The sequence below is a fragment of the Ptychodera flava genome, chromosome 18, assembly GCF_041260155.1.
Source record: "Ptychodera flava strain L36383 chromosome 18, AS_Pfla_20210202, whole genome shotgun sequence".
NCBI lineage: Eukaryota > Metazoa > Hemichordata > Enteropneusta > Ptychoderidae > Ptychodera > Ptychodera flava.
The window spans coordinates 35,239,701-35,258,800 of NC_091945.1; the positions used below are offsets into that span (position 1 = coordinate 35,239,701).

The 19,100-nt window shown below is 36.5% G+C and overlaps 1 protein-coding gene across 1 annotated transcript in view; it reads right to left on the minus strand.

Moving 5' to 3' along the window:
* Positions 1–19,100, minus strand: part of LOC139117477 (neogenin-like) — an 82,105-nt gene that overhangs the window by 41,950 nt on the left and 21,055 nt on the right. The window contains 1 exon segment of the mRNA XM_070680609.1: positions 8,055–8,369. Within this exon segment, the coding sequence (XP_070536710.1) occupies positions 8,055–8,369 (315 nt within the window).

Genomic DNA, 19,100 nt, shown 5'->3' on the forward strand with positions numbered 1-19,100 from the left:
CACACTACCTGCAATTTTATGACACTATAAATTTAATAAACCTTCATAAATAACTTCTAATTACAGCGCCAACAGACCACTTGAAGGTACTTGAACACCTTGGAATACAAGTTGGCTGTGGAAGATGTGGAAGATGTTCAGTCAGCAAAAAATTCATTCAAGCTAACTGAATTAATGTGATGCTGTTTGATACATATCTTATGTTTTCGACAAGAGGTTCATCTTAATTTACGATGATTAAATATTGTAGGGATGGTGATAATGCAGAAACAAATTGATCTGATGGTACCAAGGTAAAAATTATGATGAATCGATCACGATTTCATTTGAACGCTAAAGCTGTCCACAGGATAAAAATACCAAAGTGTATACTTCTGTTGAGTTACTGTAAAACATGACACAAAGTTGAACACTTGGGCAACACTGATAGTAGAATTTCCACAGGAAAGTGTTTACGTATAGAAAAGATTTGTTTATTTTTGACTGATACATTCTTAAGACGAATAGTAGTTCAGAAAATAAGGTCTCCGCACTAAAAATTGAATCTTTTGTTACTATTACAATTGTGAAAGCATGCATACTTGAAGATAAATCACTGATTAAACATAAACAATTTATTTCTGATACTCTCAGGTCAAAGTAATCAGTTACGCTGAGTAACTTGCAAGTCTTTGATTATTTATTTTGTGTTTGTAAAGATACCGCCTCAATCAAGCCTGACTCTTTAGCTAAATAAACTGCATATTTTCTGCTAAAAACTAATTATCAGTGTTTTTTCACAGTCAATGACTGCAAATTCCAACCATATTGAAAAGACACTGTTGCAGAACGACTCAATTTGAAGCAGATGCATGATCTTATATCTGTTGATCAATAAGAAGCTGCACTTATTGCACTTCTGACATCCAAATGCCGCACAAGATCGTGTCCACGTAAATGTTCCTGATGTAGTTCTTGATTATCTTGTAGTGAGTACTAGCTGTAAAAGGTACAATTTTCATCTGTGACTGTCCAGGATACATCTATTTCAAGCTCAACACCACATGAAACTGACTTATAGACACTACAGTAGCTATTGACGAGGTACCTACTGGGGACACATACATAGAATTATGCTTTGTTTAGCTTGTATGGACTATATCTTTTCTACAAGGCTACAAATGAAACTGCCTTACAATATCAACTCTAAGCTACATGCATCTTCAAATAAACACCAGAGCAAAGAAAAGCTAAAGTCCAATTTTCTATATTCAGCAAGAAAGGAGGCACAATAAAAGGTTAATACATGTTCCGTGTCTAATGTCTTCGATTACGGTGACATTTGTGAGATCTCCTTATTGACCTCAGCCAATATTGGATATTAACACTGTCAGCCTGGGATTAAATTGAGCAGCAGCTACAGTTCCCATGGATGGAGACTTACATCGAACCGTCCCTGAGTAAAGTAATAAAATCTGGCCATTTGCTTGATTAACTGTGATCTGGCTTTGGTGGTTTCTCTTGAAAGGATTTAGTCAGGTCTGGTACATTTAACAGTTACAATGGATTTCTTAAATGCCTGCTGATACCCATGTAGCAAATGCTTGCTGTCCACTGTGTATTCTATCAAATAGCTGATAACTTGATTTCCTATCTCTCTCTGGACACAGTGCATATCTACTTCTGTTTATCATGGCACTTCCCGAAAGAGAAAAAAATAATATTTTATGTGAAAAACTTTTTTTTTCTTCTGCATAACACAGTTGTCATGGTACTAGATAACATAGTGCTTGGTTGGAGTTGTCTGTTTCCTGTATATCATTTGTACCATAGCTGTTTCTGCTCAACTCCGTAAATCACCACTTTATTTAATGCACTTTTCCTGTATTGGTGTACTGAACCACAAAGGTTGCTCTTTCCACACTTCCTGACAACACTGCATTTGGAAATATGGCCTTTTGTCTGTTTGCTCAATGCTGCCCGGCATCCGACAACAAGTTTCATGAAACTATCAATTTGAAAAGAGAATTTCTTTTGAGTCAAAGACTAAACACTGAACATTTCCTCATTGTAAGAACTATGAATGGTGATATCCTAGCCACCTGTTCTATCGGAAACTCTGCCAGCTTTGATCAATTTTTTTGATGAAATGAAACTGTCAAATCAGAATAATGGCTGAACACAGGTTGCAACACTGCTTTAGCATAACCTGGAACATACAACCACACACTGTAAACACATTTAAATGCCGTAAATTCAGCATGAAAGAGACTAAAATCAACAAAAATTCTTAGGTTATCACCTTGCTGTTGGTTTGTTCCATTCTTTTCACATCATTATCAACAAAATCATTTGTGTAGGTGTCATCCCACAGAAAAGTCAGTTGCTATATAAAATTTGATAATTTCCGCAATTTCATTTATCGGTTTGGAATTAAATATGCAGACATCAAATATTCTTATATTCCTTCATTTCATAAAAAGTATCATATAAATATTGATGAGTATCTGATAGTATTCTATGCTTTGAAGGTTAAGAAATGAGATTTATCGATGATAATTCTCTAATGACAACTCAACGTTTCAAGATTTGAAAAAGCTTATGCATAATTTAATATACATGTTGCTATCCTTGATCATGGCGGAGAGCCAAAGTAGCATGAGGAACTATAATCAAGGGAGGGAATCCTTCAAACTAGCAAAGATATAGCTACAAGATTAAAACATAAAACTGCAGGTTTTTATTTTGTGGGTATTGGAGAGAGGGAGACCGCAATGTATTTGACACAGCACAACTTGAATGGCTGGAATAAGGAAAGATTACAGATTTTTACTTCAAATCTTCATTGAGGAATTACACTTAGCTGGGCTGTGTCTGTTTTGTATTTGCACATACCTGAGGGGCCAAGATTGTAACACAAACTAGACCATCAAGACGGCACTTTTTGCTATCAATTACAAAAGATGGAGACCTGCCCTTCCTGGTTGCCACAACTGATTTATCCGTATTGACAGACGACCGGTAATGCTTCATCAACTGCACACATGTGAAACATCACCGGAATTATGCATTTTTAATAAAGCGGCATTTTCAAAGAGAAATTTGCATACAACTCTCTGGAATTGAAAACAGTGATGTAAAACGAGACAACCATTAACCTGACATTAATGGTAATGTCTGAATGCCTCCTGCTACTGTGTAACACACTTTGTTTTTATGCTCTTCACTTCTGCTATTTCCTTCCACTCAACACATAACACATGGTCCTTCAGAGTCACTACATGTAAACATGTGAATTTCATCAATGATACTTCAGTCAGGGGGACTTTTCTTTTTGATAATGTCCAATTATGGGCACAGGTCATCTATAAACACAATCAACCATTACGTTCATATGTCTTTTTGGTTTACGGAAAAAAGACATATCTATCAATGGGTTTTGAAATTGTAAATTCACATCTTAGAATAGGGATCAGAGACAAAAGTCATAAATGTATGAAACAACGTAATGTTTTGCAAGGAAATATAATAGTTTTTCAATATAAGACATGGACAACTTTGCCTTTGATTTGAGATATTTGCACTATGTCTCCCCTGAAAGCAATAGTGACTGGGAGCTTCCTACTGGTATCTGACCTGGGAAAGCCAGCTATCATTGTAAAATTCATGTATGACCTGGCAATTTCACGGAATATTCCTACATATTGACCTGGAACTCTGTGACTGCCACAAAGAACTTGTGAATATTGACCAGCCAAGGGTTTGCTGACAGATACACTGACATCAATTGAATATTGACCTGGGTGCTCAGTAGGGCATGCAGTGTAGAAGTGGATATTGACCTAATGCACATCCTTGAGAGAGACTGACTTGCTGAGGAACAGTAAACAAGATACCTATGGGATATTTCCATGAAATTTATTGAACCAACCAGTTTATAAGGTTTCCCAGGCTACCTACGATATGTACTTCTAGTTTTCTAGTCCACTGAATCCCATTCATACGACATGTAGTTGGCACTCATAAGGAAACAACTGATTCTGTGTTTTATATAGAACTGTATACCAAATCATTGTCTATCCCTTGAGATATCTAAAGTTGAAATAAATTTACTTAAAAATCGCCTTCACCTGAAAAATTTGGAATTGGAATTTTTTGTCCATGTAACTTTAATTAGATTAATTAAACAGTCCAGCATGAAAATATTTTTCACATGCATTATAGCACATATATAATTTATTGTATCGGGTAAGGATAAATAGTGGATACATGTCGTTGCAGAATCTGAAAATCACTGATACTGAGAAAACTCAGTTTTACACTCACAACTGCTGAAATTTAATTTATGTTTACTCAACATTAATGTGATATAACAGTTCCCCTTAAACTCAAAACTAAGAAGTATTTCATTAAAAATTCTGCTTGTGAGGACTTCTTGAAACTTGTCTGCGAGTGTCACAATGCTGAAACTTCTTTGAGAACAAACCATAATGTGATATTCTTTCTATTAAACGGCAATGCTGGCGATCCAATATGATGCATTCATTTGTATTATGCTATCAATACTTGCTGTCATTGCCAATTCTACATGTATTATCAAATTTAAAATTGAATTAATTCCTGAATGAGTCAGGAAGAACCACAGAGCCATAAAGTCCACATCTTCAAGCTACAGTCCCCTCCATTTGTTGACATCTAGCAAGTCCTCCCTCTTGTGACAGCAGAATTTCAGTCTGACTATGTGATTGACCCTGATAAATATGACTTCAGAATTTATGGTCACCAAAAGTCGATGCTCCAGTTTATCAGAATACCAACCATATCCTTGCATCCAAAAACATTGTTTTCCTCATTGAGAAGGTATTGGTTTTGACAAAGTAGGTTTAAATTCACAGAACTGCTTTCAATTTCAGCAACCTAATGTTGATATATTTCAAATTGAAGAATTCCAAAACGAAACGTTCTGAGCAAAATGTTGCCATTTTCTATGTCACTTCCAAATTACTGGACAATTTTTTTTCCTGAACTGAATCACACTTTTTTGGTGATATGGTTCATAATTACACTAATTGGATTTAGATTGCCCTGTGTACTTCGCCATAACATACTGATCACACACATACCAGTCTCAGTGGTTTGCCATAGAAAACTGATCACGTCATTCTGTTTACTTCAGAAAGAATTATCAGCACAAAATATCACCATCTTGCCTTGTATGTTTCATATCATGGTATTTTATTGGTTCGGGCCGTTCATATTATCTTGGTCGTCAGAATACTGCTTTGTATTCAGGGCAGACAATAGTTCAGTCACACTCTGCACTTTTATATGAAAGAGCGCCCTCTTGAGCCAAACCTTGATACATGACTGCGCCCAGCTATTAAAGTAAATAGCCAACTTCAGAGTACACCTGCTCTGGAAGAAAACTTTTGAAATCTTCTATGCCCAGTGTAATCAATTCAGCAAACAGTATAAAAGAGCAAGTGTTGATACCATTATGTCAGAGAAAAGATTATTAATTGAAAACCTACACACAGCCTCTGCACCTTGTCACAGACTCTGTCATCGGTATTTCAATAAACATCAATGTTAGCGCTGCAAATTGACAGGTTTGACAATGGAGCTGTCTTGGAACGACTCTAGGGAGGTACATGAGCATCAGCAGAGAGCGGACAGCACCATCCTAAGACGACAATACACAACAGAGTAAACACTTGTCTCTCACCAGAGTGTGTGAAATGGCCGTCTCAAATGTCCAAAGCATTTCAGAGTCGGAATGCAGAGATAATGAACTGGCTCTCTATCATATGCACTGCACACATGCTTTCTGCACATCTCGCTGAAATCCTCACCATACAGCAAGATTCAAACTGCTTGGAAAGTCAATGGACATCCTTGATAGAGTATAATCCTTCTTCTTTCAATATAACTCTACACGATCAATGATCAAAGCACTTAAATTTCGCAATATTGTGTTGTCCAATCAAGATGCCTCGCTGAATAAACACTAATCGAGATATCCATCTTATGATTTCATGCTCTGTAGCTTTGCGGCTTAATCTCAATGAGAGCCTGTATTTTGTTCAATCTACTCTTGTACGTGTCAAACTTACATGAGCACTGTACATGTACTTGCAGGCTTTCTTTAGTTTGCTGATGTACAAGGATCTTTTTGTTACTTAAAATATTTTGTTGCAGAAAGCTTCATCGTGAGTTACAAACTAAAATATTGACAACCTGAAGTGTAGACGGAATGGAGTAAAGCAGTTTTCAACACAAGCCACAACAACAGTTTCTATAAAATAAAATGACGACACGTTACCAACACAATCTCGAGACAATTTCTAACAGAATCTTAAGACATTGTGTGAGTGTAAGTCGTCAGTTTCATTTCTAGAGTAAATATCACTACATAATGCCTCATGTTGCAAGCATTGAGAAATTTGTAGGTATATCTAACACGGTTCTAAAGAATAAATCAAGACTTGTCTACACCAAACCTCTGCCAATTGAAGTCAAACAATACTCTCTTCCACAGGCATCTGCTGACTTGAGGCTAATCAATCTGTGATCCACAAACTCATACACATAGTCTACATGCATAAATCAATCTCTGAAACTTTTGCACGTCCTAGGTTTGCTGTCTTCGATCAGCAAATCCATCTTTTATGATAACTCACTGGGGGTATTACAATACATCGCACTAATAATGTTTGTTCCGCACCTGCACTGTTTTCTCAACCTTTCAAACAGTTTCCTCAGATGGAAGCCCTGACTCCGACATCCGATACAATCTCGGAGTGCACACCTGGCGGGGAATCCTAGACAACACAAAAATGAGCTAAACAAGATCTGGTGTGGCTGTGGCCTTCTGAGTTACCCAGTCACTCAGAGAAACTAATCAGCTTTTCTCATCCCTTAAAATTTCAAGTTTCAAGTTCTACAGCCATGTGGATGCAAAATGTCATGTTGTATAACCATCGTCATATGTACTGCCAATAACGATAATTACTCTTTTTTATCGACTTGTGAAATACCTGTGCCATGTATGACATATTGTGCCCGTGACATTTCACACGCAACACAGACATGCACACGTGCGGTCTCACGTACACCTGTATATCACAGAGAATAAACAAAATCTGACAACAACAAAAGGAAGCCACCGCCAACATATGGATTCAGTTTCCTGCCAACTCGGTTCAGTTTGGCCTGGTTTAAATCTCAATGACAAATGCCACATGTGCCCTTTCTGGTCAACTCAATGTCCTCCTGAAAGCCATGCATGGCAACAAAATGTGGACACCTATGCCCTTTGACCCTGTACTTGCAGATTAGTGCAGATTTATTTATGATCTCTGTAGATTACAGGCCTGGAAAATAACCTTGTACCGTTATTTAGTACATATTATACTGATTTTGAAAACTGCTGTAATCTAGCAGTTTAAAACACAGCGTGAATTGACATGTTTACAAAATTTCCCTTTTTTTTAGAAAAATAACTACATCAAGTAATAAATATGAAACGAACTCGAAAAGTATTCAGCTATCCTTTACCAATCCTTAACCTCCTTCACCTTAACAAGCTGACTTTTTTCTCAGAAGTTGCCTCTGGGACAAATGTTTGGGCTTCAAATCTTGCAATTATTTGTTGCCTACTACTCTAACACTTGTGGTGACTCATTTCAAAAGTTGTCGAGAAAATCACAATTCAACAATCAGGTTTGTGTAAAAAACTGAAAGTTTGAACTTTGAGGTAACACTGAAATTGGAGGCCATCCTGAAGTTGAAATACTAAACTTCCATGAAAATTTATCCCAAACTTTGTACAGAGAGCACGTGGTCTCTAACACGATTACAAAATATGGCACTTGAAACTCATCTCCTTAAAGTGTTTACCCTTAGTTGCATCCACTCGCCATCGGTATCAGAAAAGGTTGATGATTAAAAATGCAATTTTACAGACTTGACTTGAAGTCTTTAAAACCACATGCATAACAGCTATTATAGCAAATACCTATGGTGTGTTCCTAAGACAAATCTGGTTATGAAGACGTAACGATGAGGACACTTACCTGCAACTTGTAACTTTGCTGTCCTACTAACTATGGTACCTAAATTATCAACAGTCGCTACACACTCATACAGACCTTCATCAGGTCTGTCATTTCTAGAATGAGTGACATTGTTTATTCGCAGAGATCCACTGGGCAAAATTGTCCGCCGTGTATCTCCGTTTAAGTTCAAAAATAACTGGTCTTTTTTCCATTCTATTGTTGGTGATGGAACACCATGGGCAGAACAGTTCAAAATGGCAGGCTGTCCTTTTTGTACTGTGACGTCTGTCGGTTCTTCAGTAAAATAGAACGGACTGAAGTTCCTTCCATTAGCTGAAAAGTGACGAGAAAGAAAAAAAAAGCGTTTTAGTAATTTGCAGACACAGTCACAGAATGACCTGTTGGTCTTCTGCCTACATCAATCAGCAGCTCGAAATATTTGCAGGTCATTTGCTAGACCAATTTCCTGCAGTGTTTATTTTCATTGCATGCATAGTATGAAATGGTGGACATACAGCCCTCTGACAGATCCATTTACCAGATATACATGTCATCTGTTACACCATTTTACTGGAACTCATGTACAGAAGTTAAACTGGTATTATTTTTGTTTTGACACCGGCACAGCATCATGCTTTTGATAATGGGAGGACTAATACAAACACTTTCAAGTTGACGGAAACCACCTTCTTGTCAATAAGAGAAGTGTGTACCTGACAGTTTGGTGACTGCAAAATTTCATTTTGCTCGATGGTTTCAAGCTGACAAGGAACTGACATTTGCTTACATTTACGATTTTTTTACCCATAACTACTTTTGATGTTCCCCATTTTAAACTCTTCATAATATTCATTTGATAGCAATTTTTGAAAATTGAAACAGAATGTCAAAACTCAGTCAGTCTGATTTCTTTCTATGGAAAACACTGACAGCACCAAGTTGCCAGTTTTCATATCATTTTTGTCAATTTTGTTGTTGGGTGTAAAAAACTGTAGGAAATCATGTTTGTTATGAGTTGTACATGTAACTCATATTGAATCTTGCATGTACTGTAGTAGAAGTAAATCAAAGAATGTATCTGCTACAACTGGAACTAAATAAAGTAGATTTCACTGGCTGATCATTACGGATAGTTCATAAAAATGATTGCTGGTCTCATAGTCACAAAACAGGGCCAATTCAAAATATCATCACTACTCTTACATCAATATGCAAAAACAAATTGCGAAAAGTTTGGGCATGACTTCTGAAAATACACAGTACTCTGTTGGCACATTGGTGTTAGCATAATAATCATATATTGATGTAGGTCTGATCAACAGCTACCGAAGGTGCCAAACAGCCAAGATTTGTCCAAAGTTGTGGCATTGGCCAATGTCATGCACCCACACCATCCAACATTTAGCGCCAAATCTCACATTGCGATTGGCGCTTTTATCAAACGTAGCTTTTCAGAACAAGCCTTTACTTGAATAACTTCTGAATACTGATTTTTTTATCCAGAAAACCATCAGCAACATTGCATCTCACACAAACTGGAAAGGACTATCGTTGTTGCATGGCAAACAAAAATCAACATTATATAAAACCATATCTCGAAAAAATAATTGAACTTTGTCCCCTATAAACCACTGTTGAACAGTACTGCACTGTTGACATTATCAGACGGGTAATTCTTTGATAATGATTTAATGTACAATTCATTAGCTAAATGTTTTGATGCTTTCGGGCTCACAGAGTGTTTACACATGAACCAATCCAAACACTGACTAGCATAAATCAAGCACTGGGCACAACCCTACAGATCTATGCAAATTTGTTTTGGCTGACTCACAAAAGAATTTACAAACAAACACATAGAAAGACACACAAACAGACTGACAAGTCTCTCACTGAAAAACACACACACCCTGATCCATCAATGCACCTCCTTAAAGAGATGCCTCTTTGTGTGTTTTTTCTTGACATGTGCGAGAGCTTAAAATGGGAAACAACTGATAAGATTTCACATAAATGCTAACATATGTTTTCAAATTAACGACCAAAAGATGGAATTGAAAAAGTATTGATTTTTTATTTCTATTATTATTTCAATGCAGGAGTCTCATAGGTCAGTTACACATACAAAACTACTTATTGTCAAGTTCATGATAACTGTAATCCCAGCACTCCTGTATTAGACAAAATCAGATGTGTGGTTGCTAAAATGTGCTGATTACGATCACAAGTTTGTTACTAAATATAGCATATGGTATGCGCTACATTAGCTACTGCTGCTGACAGAGATTTGGAAATTTTTTCTTTTAGTGCCTGCATTTATCGTTTTAGTCCGATGCCTCAACATGTGAATATTATTGTTGAAATCATGACATCAAATGGAAAGTATGGATTTGACCATTCCTATATGAGTGATATCAAAATATCTCATACCAAAAATTCATGAAAATGTTTATTTTTGTATACAAGTCTACTGATTGAACAGAGACATTATCAGCTCTGGACACTACAGTTCACTATTACAGATACTGAGGACACCACATTAACATATTTTTCACATGACATTCAACATTCCAAGGACAGACCAGGTAGTTTGTGGGTGGACAATTGGATGACTCATCACAGTAAACAGAAGAATCTACCCACCTCTTCGACAATTTAACACATAAACACACACAACCCACTGACTCTCATTTAAGGAAGTAATATTAGTCACACATTTAAATGACACAGCCATCTCTACTGGGTTGACAAAGGAATGCGATTATCTGTTCATAAAATACATTTGGGGTGATTTCATTCCGCCATAAAACATGGGCACTTTTTCAGAAGACAGTTAGAGGTACATAAAACCCAGTAATGATTTAGACTCCCAAGGAAAAAACAACCCTTTGTGTAAGGAATCTACTCCGGAAACACCCCAGTCTGATTTCTGAGTGCTGACATCAACTACCAGACTCTCAGTCTCTCATGTTGATCCATCAGCAGTTTCAAGTGTGCCTGTGCCAAGTTTAAGTTTGTGGCAATACATTTGTCCGTTGAGGAGCCGTTGTTGTACGCTTCACACCTTCTGGAGCAAAACAGCCAACAGCATCTTCACACATGTATAATCTGACTGTTTGTACATATCAGACTCAAGTGCCAGTATCCATGACGACCTAAGTAACGCCAGATGTGACAGGAGAGTCGTATGTTTTCTCACATTTACGACAACAAAATTTTCAAGATCACATCACCGTGTTGCCATGCAGCAAAAATCTCCTTTCTCACCGGGCCAAAACACATTTTACATGAAGTGTACTTTATTAGACAGAGAAAGTACACAGAGATATTTATGTGGCAAGATCAGAAACACTGTAATTGGTTTATCAATTTGGACCAATGATGAATATGATGATCTTATATCAGTTGACATCTATTTTTAACGTATATACTGGATCAATAGCCAGATCTCTCGGTATGAACCTGGCCTTTTGTACATAAATCTCCATTCATCACCTCAATATAGAATGACCATGGCCCCCATGGTGACTTCTTGTATCACTAAGGTTTTTCTTGGTTGGCTCACGTTGAGAGGGGTCTCTGTAAACATGAAAGGTATTTCATGGTGTGTGCTACTATTGAATACAATATACAAATGCAGTTGTCCAATCTCACCTTATTCTCTGTGAGATTCAGTTCACCTGTTTATGGTCCAATAAACATCATTAAAAAATCAATACCCATTAGTGTCCATATGTCCACTTCAAAACTAACACACTGACCAAAAAGAGTACCCATAAATCATGTTGCAATGGAACTTTACCCTCCAACAAAGCCTTGAAAAACATGTCAAAAACTACACACTGCTAAAAATAGGGTCAGAAAAACTGAAGTTTTTGACATATTCTCTCTCGATGGAATTTTCTTGTGCCGGAACAAATGACCTACCGGTATATGGGTCACTTGTACAACACATCAGCATATCTGGCTGTGGAGCTGTAGTATTGAAGTGGAACACAAACATTATCACACAAAGTCATTGCCTCACTCCATGCAGATGCAGGGAATTCATACCAGTTTCAAGAAATACATGTAGATATTTAAATGATGCAATTTTTGGAGACAGAATTTCCTTTTCTTAATATGTCTGAGTTTTGTCAGCAAAAAAGAATGTTTTATCACCAAATCAGTATGTCATTAAGACTAGAAGGCAGCATCTATAGCAGCTTATGATTTGGATTCAGAATCAGACACTTGAATTTTCATAAATCCAAAATATGGCTGGTCTAAGTAATTGTAGAAAATTTCTCATCTATAGCATATTTTTGTGTATTTCAAGATTCTATCTGACTGCAGGAAATTACAATTCTTATTTTTGCCATGCTCTAATTGGAAGACATTAATTGAGGTGTGAGAAAATTTGCTGAACATTCTCAGAAGAACATTCAAATATAAATTTTATGTTTGAATGAGAGGAGTCAAACTAACACTGAATCTTCAGGTTTTATGTATATGTCAAGAATTTTTTCAAATGACTGCTGCATATGTTTCTGTACTTTTGACATGTGTGTAGTTTTTATGATCTCCAGTTATATGGCACACGCAACAACCCAAGTCCCGTGCTGTAGTATATAATTTACAAAGGAAGGTTAACAACTTTAAGTCCACCTCCTTGTTAACATTCAAGTCATGTGTTATCGTCTGAAAATTATTCAATGCATAAATACAGTCTTTCTAAATTTACATTAACTCACTTTCACGATACATGTAAATTGTCATTTCTATACCTCCATCTGCTGTTTTTGCCCTCAAGACAATTCTATTTTTAAGAATTAGAATAGAATAAAATTTACGAAACATGTCTCACTCTGAAAATGTTATTGTATAGACAATGTACATTAACGCATACATTACTTATGTTTTTCACAAAAGTAAAATTTTCACAAAACATATTCACTGTATTCAACAGAAGACATAAACAGACAATCACCAAAGTAACCAGTAATTTATGATTTTTTTTTTAATGATACGATGAAGAAGATTTTTTATTAAAGAATTGCATTCAATAATTTCAGAGGCATGCAGACAGACATGTTGATAAAACACTTTGTATTCAAATTTTAAATATTGAAGTGTACATTGTAAATTTAAATTAGTTTCAAGACCAATAATTTTAATCAAAATGAATAACACAGAACAAATTATTTCCATGGATTCAAAATTAAAAAGGGAATTGTGATTGTAAATTATCATTATGGATTTCATTATGCAAGACTGCGATGGAGTAATAGTTACATAGGTTCCACTGTGCTCAGTTTTTGATGGGTTTTTAAAATTTGCTGCTGACATTTAACAGAGGTCGTGTCCCCATGGATGATAAGCTATCCTACATGAACAAAATTATAGAAACAGTTTGAAAACTTTATTGAATACTTCACACTACACTGAATATTTCTGATAGTATTATTCAAATAATCACACCATGCACTTTCTCTACTTCAATCCCCCCCCCCCCCAACACACACATGCCCTAAGGGCCATTTTCAATATAGCCTCAAACATTTAGGAATTCCCAAATGTAAAATAACAGAGGGTAAAATGGCCAATCGGGTTTCTCTAGACTAAATGCATTATTCCAGTATGAAGATTGGGTAATTAGTGAAAGTATATTATCACTCTTTATTCAAGAAGTCGCTGATATCATCAACGAGTGTGTAATTATGGTAATCACAGTAACCAGGCATTAACTACATCAAAATTTGGTAATTTGACAGCAATGCAGTTGTCAATGCAGTAACTACGCCAGTCAACAAACAGGTTCTGATTAATTTACAAGGAAATTATATTCATAGTGTAATGAGAAGTAAACAGGTCACAGCAAGAGTTGCTGCTTGGGTTTAATATCAATGTACAACACAGAACAATTTATCATTATTACCCATATACTGCTGGTGTTTTAATATCCTTCCAATTTGTGCATACAAAACTGTCAGTTCAGCCGGCAAGAAGTCCTGTTCTTAAGAAAACCTACTTTGCTTTCAATTACGCACTTGACCTTCCAGTTTACTTCTCCAAGCAGATGTGTGCCGAATGGAAATTGAATATTCCGGAGTGGGTTCAGGCAAACTGCTTGGATACACATTTGTATGGAATATGAAAGCTACAAGGTAGTATGAATAAACATAGCAATGTAGCATGTTTTACTCTTCTCAGATCACATACCTCTCAGGTCACTCAAATTTCAATCTATTCATACGTAAACCATTATGGTATTCTATGTGTTTCAGTTCATCATTTGACGTGTTTACATGAATACATGAACATGAATACTGGACCTACAGCAAAAACATTCAACCTGTCACATTTTGAAGTTTATGATTTTCAGTTTATGGTGAAGACAGTACAAACTGTCATATCTGAGTTTTTCCACGCACTGCAACTCCTTGATAGCTTGCCTAGAGCTGAAATATGCTTGTGTTATCTGATTCCATTGGAATCACTACACCAGTCTTATTGCTAATTTCTCACATGATAGCTAATGGCACGCTGGGGTCTACCTGAGTTTCCCCAACAACCGCTTTATGAGAGTAACATGCCGCATGAACAGATGAAATTGATAGTTTACATTCACAGCGCAAAGGTATCATTAGAATAGTGGCTTACAAAGTAAAAAACACACCGTGATTGTATCCGTACAATCCAAGATCAATCAGTTTACATTTCACCCATGATGCAATGCACCACTCCATGATTTATTCCCCTAACCTATAAATTGTGATTGTAGTTCTGGTTAGATTGCCATCGACCACCCTGGAGTTTCTGGCCAAATTAAGCCAACTTATATGTACATGGTTCTAATGGAGCCCTCCTAAAATTATGACCCACTATCAGGCCGCCACTTTCATTGATTACTGGAACAATTTAGTGGGGAAACACACACTGGAAAATCTGATTAGCATCTCCCCATGAGCCCAGATTAGCTATGATAAGGACAAAGATTGTGTAAAGCAGAAAAGTTGTTTGTTTCCCAGGAGATCGACAAGTTGCCAAATTTCATTTGCCTCCCCAGCAAAATGGTAATAGAATTTTCTAAGCTTGATTGGTGTTAAATTTCGTTATCACAAAGTTGCATGGAGTTGGTTTGATAAAACAGTCTTGGTTAAATTGTGAATCTCTTCCAAACTTGAATTTTCTTCCAGGTTCATCACTTGCCTAAACTGTATGCAAGCCATTTTGTATCTACATTCTTTCAAACTTTGCACTATAGACAGAAAGAGCTGTCCCAGATTTTTTATGAAAAAAAATGTATTTTCACTACATCTCTCAAAAGTGATTGACAGTACAGTGCTGTAAGGATTAAAATTCACTAAATATCAAAATAATACGATGATATGCCTGGACCTGCATGGGCGCGTCTGGTATGAACATAACTATTCCATGTGGTTATCTGCCACTTTTGTGTGCTTTGTGAATTTACAATGATACCACAGAGCTCAACTAATGTTTTATCTTGTTCAGTTTCACAATAATACCGGTTGTGTAATGGTCACAAAAGCAAAAATTCTCTTCTAAATATAAATACAAAGAGAGTAATTATTGTCACTGTCAGCAAAAACAAGTTCTAATGAAATCAATGTGTGAAGATATTAGGTGATATGTTCCTTTTTATGTACAGTTTCCAAATTATTAATCTTTTGACTTAAAACATTTTTAATGCCATGTCTGTTTCACTGCTCATCTATTGTTTTCTATTTAGTTGGGTCTGTCAATTTCAATGAGTTCTAGGCAAACTCTGCCAGGGTAACTACAGTGTATAATGTAATCTTACCATGTTTGTTCAAAATAATAGGACAGCTAACACAAAGGACAGCTTAGGAGTAAAACTCCCACACCTACTGACAAGCAACAAAGTTTCTGCTCTCCTATTTCACACAAAGGCCAAGCCGTAATTATTCTACAAAGAAAGGGCCTTGGGACCATGAACACCAAGAAAGCACCGTTTTGAAAACCAAAAAGAATCCCAACACCAAAGAAAGACAGTTGTGCTTTGAACATTTGCAGTACTGAGACATAAATACATAAACAGTTATACAAATCAACATAATGATTGTATTGTGGTTGTCAACAAATACAAACACTTGTGATGTTGATTGACAGAATGCAAATCACTGCATCACATGGCCGTCCTGTGATTGGTATGATGACTATGGACAATAATGTGGACCAGAGTGGCAACATGTGAACATACATTGGATCTCAAGTGATTTCTACCATCAAGTCATAGGACTAAGATGAGAAGAATTTGTTTACTGCCAGAATAATCCGTCCAACAGAATATTCCGGTTCACTGAATCAATTAAAGAATTTCTTTCTTACAGTTCAGTACTTCAGCACTGTACAAACTTACTAAATATCAAAAAGTTGTTTCATTCGACTGAAGTTGCAATCAGCCAAATATCACATTGGCATGAATCATAGGGTACTGCATTAACTGTTTCCTTTTTCTTTAGAAGATAACATCTCCAGTCATTTATTCACAAAATCAATGTCAGATTGTGGCATTAACAAAGATAGTGATTGATTTCAATTCACCTGTTTAGCATGTCAAATGCTTGGCTTGTTACAAAGAACTGTCACAGGCCTTTTTAACAGTCACCGACTCATTGTGTGAGATTAAAACAATCCATGCTTAATTAAGACACATTTTTCAACCTGGTCAGTCTTTGTTACATGGCTTTGTTCCTGCGGTTTCTACCCTTTTGTGTGCCAACACAGAACTTGAATGTCACAGACACATGTTAACACTCCACTGAAGAATCCCACACAATATAAACCAACACACATTTAGAACACCGCGTTATGCAAGCAGTCCCCTTCTGTTCTCCTAGCTGTCATTTCAGACTATTCCAGCTTTCTGATCTTGACTGTTATCTGCTGCTCTCATCTCAACTAATCTGGTTTTCTCATCGGTATGTCAACAGAAATAATGGAATGTTTCCTGCACTGTACCACCTGAGGAACAGACAGGATAAATGTGACCAACTTTGACCCCTAACACGCATGTAAATGTTGTAGAAACCATTTTCATTGCTGGGTTTCAATGACGTGACAGTAAACATTCAGGTAATCGATGTCAGGAGGTCACTGGATTTTTCAGGCGTAGTTTCAACGTTAAAATATCACAACAGTTGTAGATTTATGGTGATGCATCAGATTATTCACACTCCAACAAGCCTATGAAGAACAGTAACAGAGTGGTATTTGCAAAATCTGATTTCATACTGAAAATTTTATACATTGGCATCCAGCTGCCTGACATAAACTTGTGAATTCAAGTCCCACACTGCATCTATATACATCAATCAATATTGACAGTTAGTTAGCCATTTGAGTGTCGCACTGATTGCTCTGACAACCTGGTAAAATTAATTAGAATTAAGTAGCATTATCTGACAGAAATCGAAACTATTACACATCTGTAATAATATGCACACCATGAGACTGGTTGGTGCATTTCGCCATTGTTTCACCCTGCTACTCATTAAAGCGACTCAAAGTGTAATTTAGGGTCTAACATATCTCTGGACCAGATAGGGTATCTGTTTACCTGGTTACACCTTATCAGTAATACTGTTTTCAAATTACCCAATTATGACAAGCTGCAGCTTTCCTAATGGTGAACACCTGTTCCTAATGAGCTGTTTTGCCTATTGATACCTGGAGGTAGTAGCTTGTTGTGTTTTTTTATTTGAACGAAACACCAATACCAAGCTACCAAGCCAGGACACACCTGTAAATACTGGAAAGAGATAACTGCAGTGACCAGAGGTTTGGATCCAACGGATCAGGAGTGGCAAAAACCATCATGGCCAAACCAACGAATCAAGCCCAAAGGGGTACAGAGCCAACACACAGATGGAAATCCACACTGATTGCTAGATACGAACACATATGCACTGGACTTTGAAAGCACAAAGTGGTTTTACAGTACCAATGTAAAAAGCAAGTGCTTTTGATTAGAAGGTTGTCAGCCTAATAGAATTCATATGTTTTATTCTGGCTAAATGATAACACCCATTACATAACACCACAAACTCAACAAAGGTCATGCCAGTCATGGGACACACACATCATTCTCCTTCCTATGCTTACAATAATCCATGATTACAAGTCAATGTGATTGGCTTACAGAGAGGCCCTATAGGTTCAGCGAACTTTTTGTAGCTTATGTTGTTCTCACACCAAACTCATAATATTTATCAAACAAATACAGGTGCTTACAAGAATACCAGACAACACTTCATTACTTGAGAAATTTTTTTTTAATGAACACTTCTAAAACTGAATCCCTGTGCTCAATCCTGTACTCTGAGAATAATACAATCAGCAATGATTGTATGGCTTCTTTGTAGCACTGGCACACATTACCAGGTTCAATTGAACAGCCTGACATAAGTGCCATCTTTTATTGCTATGATTCCCTGCAGAAGAAATTTTATTAAACAGTGATGTAAGATAATGCTGCACCATTAGGTAGAGATGATTACCGACATAGGAATATTTTACGTTTGAAACCATCAGAACCATGCCAAAAAATATACATGTAGAATCAAGCTGGAATTTCAATCGCAAAACTTGTGTTACAGGTAATTCTCAAGAATGTTTACACGAATGAAAACATGAAAACATGAATGAATATCTGTGCATGCCAATCACATAAACGATTACGAAAATAAGGTTCTTTTCAAACAACATCCACTGATTACATATGAGTTCAAATTTTTTTCCAACACTAAAATAAATTACCTCCAGCCCTTGTCATTAACATTACTTTTATCAGTTGACAGTGATTATAGAAATAATGAGTGCAAATGCAAATATGAAAATCCACCAGCAAATACAACAACATGACAGAAATACATTTCATCCACATTTCATCCCCTTAACGTGAATACACAAATGTTCCTGTGGCCAAATGACTTCACTTGACCAAGATACCTCAATTGCTGACATGTTCACCTCTGACCCTTTGAGAGGCAAATTCCAACTTCAAAAAAGTTGTACACATCTGCTCTAATAACATGT